General features: G+C 39.4%; 1 protein-coding gene across 3 annotated transcripts; it reads right to left on the bottom strand.

Annotated features, from left to right (window-relative positions):
• Positions 1 to 357: 357 nt before the first annotated feature.
• lrit2 (leucine-rich repeat, immunoglobulin-like and transmembrane domains 2) lies at positions 358 to 7,369 on the bottom strand. 3 transcript variants are annotated; one of them, XM_061938470.2, is made up of 5 exons: positions 7,130 to 7,368; positions 6,238 to 7,028; positions 1,283 to 1,639; positions 900 to 1,214; positions 358 to 766 (listed from the first exon to the last, which is right to left on the bottom strand). In XM_061938470.2, exons 1-4 carry the CDS (start codon positions 7,237 to 7,239, stop codon positions 922 to 924), a joined length of 1,551 nt encoding a protein of 516 aa, XP_061794454.1. In that variant the 5' UTR covers positions 7,240 to 7,368; the 3' UTR covers positions 358 to 766; positions 900 to 921. The 3 variants fall into 3 exon arrangements, with proteins under 3 accessions (XP_061794454.1, XP_061793789.1, XP_061793704.1); XM_061937805.2 differs by having other exon boundaries at positions 900 to 1,639; positions 7,130 to 7,366; XM_061937720.2 differs by lacking the exon at positions 358 to 766 and having other exon boundaries at positions 825 to 1,639; positions 7,130 to 7,369.
• Positions 7,370 to 11,359: the final 3,990 nt, after the last annotated feature.

The following is an 11,359-nucleotide window of genomic DNA, read 5'->3' on the forward strand; positions in this document are numbered from 1 at the left end:
TATATATATATATATATATATATATATATATGTATGTATGTATGTGTGGGAAAAAAAATCACAAGACTACTTCATCTCTACAGGCCTGTTTCATGAGGGGTTCCCTCAATCTCCTGATGATTGAGGGAACCCCTCATGAAACAGGCTTGTGTCTTGTGATTTTTTTTCCCACACATACATATATTGCGCTCTACTACGGTATCGAGCACTATTTTTTGGATAACCTTATTAAGACATATATATATATATATATATATATATATATATATATATATATATATATATATATATATATATATATATATATATATATATATATATATATATATATATATATATATACAAAAAAAACTCCACAAGATAACAACAAAACATGCACCTATTTAATGGCATAGATTAAATCACATTAATTAATTAAAATTTCAACAAACACAATGCAAAATATTTGCCTGTTGCCCAATGGTTTAAAGTTCTAGAAAATAGGTGTGTAAAATGAAATAAAATATACTTAATCTAATAAAAAAGTCCAAAATGATTTGCTTATCTGATTAAATAATTTTCCGTCTTTAATTCACGACTGTAGTTTTATAAAAAAAAAACAACAACAACAAAAAAACTGCACTTGTCTATTGGCATACACAACAACATTAAGGTGCTAACACAAAGTTGTGTACAGCAACAACAAAACACATGCAAGTAGGAGAATTTGGTGTAATCCTTTGACAAAAAAGGTGAGCAATCACACCTTTGCAACAAACCTGCCGCCCTGCAAACAAAGCAGAGAGTAGATCAAAGTCAGGTTAGCACACATGAACAAAGGTGTTTTAATAAAGTTCTGCAGTGATTCTGCTGTGGTCAGCCTTGCTCTTACAGGGTCTGTCATCTGACCTCCGCCTCACCTTCCTGTCTTCACTGGACTCTTTACGGACCAGACCCTCGTCGCTGGCCGCCTGCAGGCTGTCGAAGGTGCCTTGCCGGTTCCGCTCCAAGCCGGCCGAGCCCCTCCCGCTGCGCCGGTTCTTCCAGAACTCCCTGATGCCCTCCAGGCAGGTGAACCTGGTGTCGGTGGTGCAGGCGTACATCCCGATGGGCACGGCCAGGACCATGGCCAGGACGATCACCACGATGTGAATCAGCTTCTCCCTCTGTTCCATCTCCGTGATGTCGCTTCCCGTCACGAAGACCACGCACTGGCCCGCCCGTGGCGCTTGGTTCTTCAGCGTGACGCAGATTTCGTACTTAGTGGCGGGCATCAGGTCCGAGACGGAGTAGGAGCGGATACCGGGACCGATGTAGATGGTCTCCTTCTTGTCTGCGTTGGCTCGTCCGAAATGGATGGTGAACCAGGTCTGACCCGGGCGGTCCAAGGCGGCGAACCACTCGATGGATATGCCACGCACGGTCTGCCTGGCGATACGGATGTCGATGTAGACGTTCTCGTCCCGGGCCGCCGCCGGCAGACCCGGCAGGGAGGAAGACCGGGAGCCGTCGGGCGAGACCACCTCCACCTGGATGTTGGCCGAGGAGTTTCCGATGAAGTTGACGGCGCTGCAGGTGTAGACGCCGCGGTCGGCACCGTGGAGCGAGGGGATGACCAGGAGGGATCTGATGGTGTCTTCGTCCACGCGCTCCTTAGACTCTGGGAGGAACATAAGAAGGTCTTACAAGTGAAGAGCCTTCACAAATAAAACTAGTGACGGGTCAATGAAGCACAGTATTGATACTGTGTTGGTGTTTCATGATAATGCCACCTGCTGGATAACAAAAGTCACTACATTTGACCTGGAAATGAAATAATAATTACAGTTTTGAACAGAAATGGCAATCAAGAGAAATCTCAGGACCTTTGACCCTACAAATATACCCCTCTGGGGCGGGGGTTAGCAACCCATGGCGTTTTAGTGCCCTGGAGCATTTTTTTAAAAGATGGGAGAAAAATATTTGTTTTGTTTTAGTATGTTTTTCGTTTGACACGACGTGGTTTTCGCAGCTTACTGCTTGGTTTGTTTTCCCGGGATGCAAACGGACTATTCCGGACAAGGCTTGCAGGTAGGAACATATTTAATAATCTTCACTCAAAAAATCTTGGCAGGGCATGAGGTAAACAAACATAAACTATGGCGTGGAACAAACATGAAACTGTGGCATGAAACAAACAGCATAAACCATGGCGTGGAACAAACACAAAACTGTGGCATGAAACAAACAGCATAAACTATGGCTTGGAACAAAGACGAAACTGTGGCATGAAATAAACACGACTTACGTGGACACGGCATGAATCGAACAACTAGCATAAACTATGGCACAGTAAGAAACAAACAATGACGCCAGGATGACTGACTGGCAAAGACAGTCTTAAATGATGTCTCTAATGATGTCTCTAGATTGGAAACAGGTGTGCGGTCCGAACACCGGAGGCAGGTGAAAATCATAAGTCGCCATGGTAACTAAAACAAACAAGGGTGCACAAAAACAGGAACTAACCGAGTCTAAAACTAACAGAACAAAACGAAAACATGATCCGGACCATGGATCATGACAGACACAAACCTTCCCAATTGTTATAAAGCCCACTGTTTAATATGTTTGTGTGAATATTTTGTCCTACTAATTTTGGCGGTTCTTGAACTCACCATAGTGTGGACTGTGACGCAACAGTTTGTTTACATGTAAAATCTTCCACTCCTTCTTGGTCTCATTTTGTCCACCAAACGTTTTATACTGTGCGTGAACGCACAAAGGTGAGATTTGTTGATGTTATTGACTTGTTATGGAGTGCTAATCAGGCATATTTGGTCAGTGCGTGACTGCAAGCTAATTAATGCTAACATGCTATTTAGGCTAGCTCTATGTACATATTGTATCATTATGCCTCATTTGTAGGTATATTTCATTTAATATATTTTTACTTTTATCCTCTTTGTATATAATTTAGTTTTGCATGTCTCACCACACATTATCTGTATGTAATATTGGCTGCATTTCAGATAGTTGTTTGTGTGCCATGTTGTTCCAGACCACAGCAAACGTTACCTAGCTTGACAAAGATTGTAATAAATCCATTAAAAGAAGACAGCCTGCCATTTCCTTTAACTTGGACACACACATCTATACCTTTTGTCCGTTAAAAGCCAGTAATTTCCAGGAGTTATCTCACCTTCTGAGTAACCTCTGATTTACTAATGTGTTCTAATGTTGTAAAAATGGGTGGAATAAATTTTGAATGTCAACATTTCTGTCAACGAAGATTTGCTTCAGCCTGCGACACTTTTGATAGTAGGCTATTACAGCTAATATAGACACTTACATCATGTGTTGACTTCATTATAAGACTTATATACGGCTTTTCATTTCCAGACAGATTTGTTTTTTGTTTTTTTTTGGTCCAATATGGCTCTTTCAACGTTTTGGGTTTACGACCCCTGCTCTGGGGGAATGAACTCAATGTTGCTCATACTCAAAAATCCTGTAAAACGAGTGGAGGGCATCAGGGAAAAGACATTTCCTGCAAGCGAAATGGCCAGGAGTCCCAATATTTTTGTCTCTAAATTGAAGGGGGAATGAAATACCGTAAGCAAAATTGTATCTAAAAAAAAAAATGCTAGCACTGTGGTGCTTTGAGTATCTAGTGGATAGAAAAACGCAATATAAATCAATCCATTATTATTATTATTATTATTATTATTATTATTATTATTATTATTATTAGGTGTCCTGGCTGGTCCACTCAAAAAGACCGAGCACTAAGGTACTGTAAGTAATAATTGGTTGAAACAACAGGTGGGTTCCTCACCTTATTATCACGATTTTAAAGCTGTTGTTCCATAATGCGGTTGTTTCATAGTGTGTCTTTAAAACACCTTCTCTCTTCCTATGCGGGCTATAAACATCCAGGATAAGATGTTCTAGACTTTTCTTTCATATCATAATAAATTCTTCTAATTGATGAGATGGATCTGGAATGTAACCTTTTTATGATTTTGGTAGTTTTAGTCCATTCTAAAAGATTAGAAAAAAACAATATGTGTGCTCTTATTGTTCACTACTCTTGATGGTCTTTTTAAAGTGTTTTAGATTGTGTAAATTCAGTTTGTTGTAGTCATTGACAATGTTTGACAAAGTTATCTGTCAAGCTGTCTTTAATTCGGATGTTTTATAAACGAGAATTTTAGCTTTGATTAGGATTTTCACAGGAATAAGTGTTGGATTCAATTCACAAAAACATAAAAAAATATTAATGATAGCAATAAAATGGCAAAAACACGGGTACTTTTCCACTGCAGATACGATACCAATATTGAAGCACTAAGTTTTGGCCAATACCGATACTGATACGATACGATATCAGCACAAATCGTATGTACTTGTATTTATTTGTAGTGTGACATGTTAGAAAAAGGTTTGATCAAGTGAAATTAGTGAAAAACGTTAACCTATTTATTATTAACCGTCTGGAATGGACCTATGCTGTCTTCAAGTTGAAGTGGAGTGACCACAATAATGTACGTTCAGCTCATGATGGAGAAAGTTGAAATATGCGGACATATTTGTTACTGGATACTTTCTAATAGGCACGTTTTACGGATACTTCTAATACTCTTCTGTCTTGAGTACTTTGCATCTGTAAATTATTTTTTTGATATTTCGATAAGTATTTGATACTATTCTGCCAAATGTGTAGTAAGCCGCAATATTGTTCAATAAAGACACGTATTGGTAGCAAACGTGTCACGGACCGGTGCCGGTACCCGGACCATTGGTTCGGGACCACTGATGTAGAACACAAGGCAGTGTTTTGTATGAAAAAAGACCTGAATAGACCCGTTAATCGGCAGTGTGCCTTATAATCCGGTGCGCCCTATGGTCCAGAAAATACGGTTAACTAGATCATACTTGCCAACCTTGAGACCTCCGATTTCGGGAGGTGGGGAGAGGGGGTGGGCGGGGTCGGGGTGGGACGGGGGCGTGGCTGGGGACGTGGTTGGGGGCGTGGCTAAAAGGGGAGGAGTATATTTACAGCTAGAATTCACCAAGTCAAGTATTTCATGTATATATATATATATATATATATATATATATATATATATATATATATATATATATATATATATATATATATATATGTATATATATATATATATATATATATATATGTATATATATATATATATATATATATATATGTATATATATATATATATATATATATATATACATATATATATATATATAAGAAATACTTGACGTTCAGTGAATTCTAGCTATATATGTATATATATATATATATATATATATATATATATATATATATATATACATACATATATATATATATTTATTTTATTATATGTATGTATATATATATATATATATATATATATTTATTATATATATATATATATATATATATATATATATATATATATATATATATATATATATATATATATATATATATATATATAAAATAAATACATGAATTTCAGTGTTCATTTATTTGCACATATACACACACATAACACTCATCTACTCATTGTTGAGTTAAGGGTTGAATTGTCCATCCTTGTTCTATTCTCTGTCACTATTTTTCGAACCATGCTGAACACCCTCTCTGATGATGCATTGATGTGTGGCACGCACAAAAGTGCTTTCATCAAATGCACTAGAGTGTCACAACATTGCTGTTTACGGCAGACGAACTGCTTTACGGTATACAAAAACGTGACTGCTGTTGTTGTGTGTTGTTGCAGCGCTGGGAGGACGTTAATGAAACTGCCTAACAATAAACCCATGAGGACCTGAGTCCGCCTGATTTTCGGGAGAAAATTTGTCCCGGGAGGTTTTCGGGAGAGGCGCTGAATTTCGGGAGTCTCCCGGAAAATCCGGGAGGGTTGGCAAGCATGAACTAGATATATATTTTTCAATGTTACATGTGTTATTGCTATAGCACTGTTTAGTGATGAGCTCTTGTTTTAATGGCGATACCTATGATACAAGGACGGAGGTTTCACTCGTGACGTCCCAGCAAGGACGACACCCGGCCATGGCACGATAATCTGCAACACCGATGGTGTGCGGCTTGACGGAATCAGTGGTTGACATCCAGATTGACTCCTCTTAAAGGAAGCTTTATAGAAGCCTGTGATTAAAATGTGAGCATAAGTATCTAATTTAGCTGAAGATATCAGGCCATGTGCCCGCGTGGATGTCGCACTGATGATATCACACTCTTACCATGAAATCCTCTGATTATCTTCAGACCATATGTCCACCACACCGCAGGGTCCGGCCGGCCCTTGGCGAGGCAGCGCAGCGTGACGTTGGCGCCCAGTGGCAGGCTTACGTTGGACGACAGTGTGGTGACCACGGGTTTCATGCAGGCCTGCAGCTCGACCTCGTGGAAGAACTTGCTCGCCCTATAGTCCGGCCCGGAGCAGGTCAAGTAGGAGTTCATCAGAATAATCGGGGGGCTTAGAGACCTGATGAACTCCACAAAGCCCTTGAGACGGCAGTCGCACAGCCAGGCGTTGTCGTGGAGCGCCAAGACCACGTTGGGCCCGGAAGCGCTCACCTCCTTGTCCTCCGCGCTCTGCAGTTTTTGGTACAGTGGCCAGTTTTGGAAGACCTCCTTGGATATGACCGTAAGCCGATTGAAGGATAAGTCTAAGTAAGTCAGATCGGGCAAATATTTTAACGCGTGCTCCGGCAGCACGTCCAACTCGTTGTGTTTCAGGTCCAGGATCTTCAGCCACGGGGTGTCCTCGAACGCCGTCCATGGCACAGAGCGCAGCTTGTTCCCTTGCAGGCGCAGCTCGGTCAGGTTCCTCACACCTTCCAGAGCCTTGGAGTTGATCAAGGTGATGTCGTTGAAGTTCAACCACAGGTTTTCCAAGGCGGACGTCCTTGAGAAAGCGCCACGTCCAATTTCAAAGAATTTGGATTTTTCTATTCGGATCTTGGTCATATCATGTGGAATGTTTTCCGGTATGGCCCCAAAGGTGTTCTCCTCCATGCATATAAGCGACCTGTGAATAATTCAAAACCATCGGCATGAAACTGCAATGTTTTTGTTGCCGCTCTGACACAGAAACAAGGTTAAGTCCTCTTGACTGGAGCTAAGTCTTACCTTCCATGACGGTCCTCGATGCAGCTGCACCCTCGCAGACACGGAGAGAAGCTCTCGAACCCGTGAACGTGAAACAAAACACTAACCAGCAGGCAGTAAACTGTGTCCATAGTCTGGCAAAGAAGCCCGAATGGCGAGCGACATTCGTGCTCAAGACACGTCCAGTCCAGTAAAGCAGACGAGGGAAGCTTCTTAAGACTAATCCTGTCCCGGGCGCACAATACCTAATTCTTGACAGAGTCAGCAGGTCTGACCTACTGTATGGTCAGGCAGGTGCCGCCCACAGATAAATAGTCAGTTAATGAGGATTGGAAGCGGCTGCTGGCTGGCACACTTGACAGGTCTGCGGTTTGACCTTCATGTTCATGCATAGTGCAATGTACCGTATTTTTCGGAGTATAAGTCGCACCGGAGTATAAGTCGCACCTGCCGAAAATGCATAATAAAGAAGGAAAAAAACATGAATAAGTCGCACTGGAGCCCGGCCAAACTATGAAAAAAACTGCGACTTATAGTCCAAAAAATACGGTACCTGACTTTGGAGACCAATCAAATCCATCCTATCCTAGTAGAATAGACCTGGGCAAAATTAAACGGACGTTCTACATAATTTTTTTAGACCTTTTACATCAAAACTGTAGCTACCATTATGATGTGCAGTGCTTGTTTTTAAATGACCGTAAGTCTTGAACTATAGAAATTATTTCAATGGTTGGAATCTGCGTTTTTGAGTGATATACCAGTTATTACGGTAATCTACGTCACAGCAGCTCAGACCAGGAACAAAGCAGAGTGGGCGGGGTTTATTTTCGGAGCAGGCAGCCCGAAACGCATGTGTCAGAAACGGATGCGGAAGCAAATTTTTACAACAAATGTCTGCATAAAAGTGATAATATATCATATTGTAGGTGTTTATTACCCTTTGCATTAATATTTTGTTACATTTTTGTTGTGTTTTGCTTGACTGTAAAAGAGCTGGTCTGAGAAGTAAAAGAGGAGCAATGTTAATATTCAGTGTTTTATTGTTCGTAGTTAATATTGTAAATCCCACTTTCTTTACTTTAGAGTACATTTTTGGGGTCCCATTCAGTAAAAAACTGTAAAATTCCATTCTGTTTTTTTGAGGTGGTCTGTCATAACTTTTTAAACAATTTTATCGGACATTGTGACTTTTGGTATTAGTGTTCGTAAATTATATTTTTTAAAAAGGGACCCAAACACACATACTGTACAGCAGATGTTTACAGCTAAATGTGTATACATAATTTATACACACATACACTTTGGCCCCCAGACACATTTTTTTGGCCCCGGAGTAAAAATATTTGCCCAGCTCTGTAGTAGAATGAAAGCAACTAAGTGTACTCAAGTTATGTGGGTTTGTCCTTTTTGAGTCATTTTTGCAGAGCTTCTTGTTTTTCTGACTGTTTTGTACATTCTAGTTGTCTTGAAAAAATAAATTTACAATTTATTACAATTTGATTCCTAATTTTCAGGAATACATTTTTAAAAAGACGGTTTTACTCGGTGCACACATACGTCATACTGGAGTTTTTATAGTTAGTTTTTATAATCTAATCTGTTTCGAAATGATAAATTATGAACTACGGAGGTGACAGCATTGTAGATAATGCGGTATTTTGCCGAGATATGTGACGGTATTGAAGTGAATTAATTGACTCATATTATATTCTACGTATGGTGAATGTTTATATTCAACTTGGAGAAATCGAACCACCAGGTTTAAGTAAATAATGGTTGAGTCCATGATAAATGAAGGAGCCTTAGTTGGACATTAGTATATGGACTGGGTTAACTCTCTCACAAGAAGAGGCAATAAATTCAGGCTTCGGAATGCAAAAGTGATAGCTCTATCCTGGAGGAGAGACTCCTTGTCTCTCTTCACGGCATAAATGAGAGGGAGAGAAAGAGGAAGCGGGAAGTGAAGTGGGTAACACTTCGTAGTAGATAAGAGGAATTGTTGATGCTGTTTTTTTCACCAGGAAAAGATAAAGCCGGCAAAGCTAAACGTCAATTTGTGAGGTATTTGCAGTAAAAGGTGAGTTATTTTTTTCTGAGAAACTCCAAACTGATTGAAAAAATGTCCACTGTAAAGGACGCTGCTTCTCTGAAAGTAAAAGTTGAGACAGTTCTTTGACTTTAAAATACTTGTCTGTAGAAATAAATATGACTAGAAGAATTTGGCATATATTAGACTTAGACTTAGACTTAGACTTAGACTTAGACTTCCCTTTTATTGTCATTCAAATTTGAACTTTACAGCACAGATAAGAACGAAATTTCGTTACATAAGCTCATGGTAGTGCAGGATAAAAAAGCAATAAGGTGCATGTATAAATAAATAAATATATATAAATAATATATAAATATATGTATAAAATAAATAAATATATATAAATATATATAAATAAATAAATAGATTACTGTACAGATAAATATATTGCACTTTTTCACATGCGTCCAAGTTTATGGATGTATGTTATATTGTCTTTTTTATTCCAGCGAGTTAATCCATTTTGGGGGGAGTTGAGGGAATAATTTAATTATGATGCGTTCAAGATATATATATATACATGTGTCATATATATATATATATATATATATATATATATATATATATATATATATATATATATATATATATATATATATATATATATATATATATATATATGTGTCATTGCGCTCTACTACGGTATCGAGCACTATTTTTTGGATAACCTTATTAAGACATATATGTGTCATATATATATATATATATATATATATATATATATATATATATATATATGTCACTTATTTTCAACACTTTTATGAGCGCAGGCATGGCGTTCCTGGGATTAAAAGCCTCAATTTTCTCCTCCAAACATATTGCTGGGTACTGTGGTCAAACAGCTCAATTTTTCTTTCATCCGACCACAGAACTGTCCTCCAGAAGGTCTTACCTTTGTCCATGTGATGTCAGATGATGCCTACCTTCAAGCATGGTGGTGGTAGTATTATGCTCTGGGCCTGTTTTGCTGCCAATGGAACTGGTGCTTTACAGAGAGTAAATGGGACAATGAAAAAGGAGGATTACCTCCAAATTCTTCAGGACAACCTAAAATCATCAGCCCGGAGGTTGGGTCTTGGGCGCAGTTGGGTGTTCCAACAGGACAATGACCCAACACACACGTCAAAAGTGGTAAAGGAATGACTAAAGACCTACTGAAACCCACTACTACCGACCACGCAGTCTGATAGTTTATATATCAATTATGAAATCTTAACATTGCAACACATGCCAATAGTTAGTTTACTAAAGTGCAATTTTAAATTTCGCGCGACATATCCTGCTGAAAACGTCTCGGTATGATGACGTTTGCGCGTGACGTCGCGGATTGTAGAAGACATTTTGAGACAGCATGGTGGCCAGCTATTAAGTCGTCTGTTTCATCGCAAAATTCCACAGTATTCTGGACATCTGTGTTGGTGAATCTTTTGCAATTTGTTCAATGAACAATGGAGACAGCAAAGAAGAAAGCTGTAGGTGGGAAGCGGTGTATTGCGGCCGACTTCAGCAACACAAACACGGCCGGTGTTTCATTGTTTACATTCCCGAAAGATGACAGTCGATCTTTACCATTGGCCTGTGGAGAACTGGGACAACAGGGACTCTTACCAGGAGGACTTTGAGTTGGATACGCAGACACGGTACCGTGAGTACGCTTCCAAACATTTGATCGCTTGCCCGTACGTGCGTGCCGCTGTGTGCATGTCACGTACGTAACTTTGGGGACTTTGGGGAAATATATGTGCTGTATGAACTTTGGAGAAGTGAACGGTACTTTGGGCTGTGGGATTGAGTGTGTTGTGCAGGTGTTTGAGTTGTATTGGCGGGTTATATGGACGGGAGGGGGGAGGTGTTTGTTATGCAGGATTAATTTGTGGCATATTAAATATAAGCCTGGTTGTGTTGTGGCTAATAGAGTATATGTCTTGTGTTTATTTACTGTTTTAGTCATTTCCAGCTGAATAATGCAGAGGACAAATTTCACCACACCTAGTGTGTGTGTGACAATCTTTGGGACTTAAACTTTAACTTAATATCAGGTCCCACCCGCCTCTCACAGCATCTTCCCTATCTGAATCGCTCCCACTGCCCTCTAGTCCTTCACTCTCACTTTCTTCAACCACGAATCTTTCATCCTCGCTCAAATTAATGGGGAA

This window comes from Nerophis lumbriciformis, linkage group LG02 (genome assembly GCF_033978685.3).
Source record: "Nerophis lumbriciformis linkage group LG02, RoL_Nlum_v2.1, whole genome shotgun sequence".
NCBI lineage: Eukaryota > Metazoa > Chordata > Actinopteri > Syngnathiformes > Syngnathidae > Nerophis > Nerophis lumbriciformis.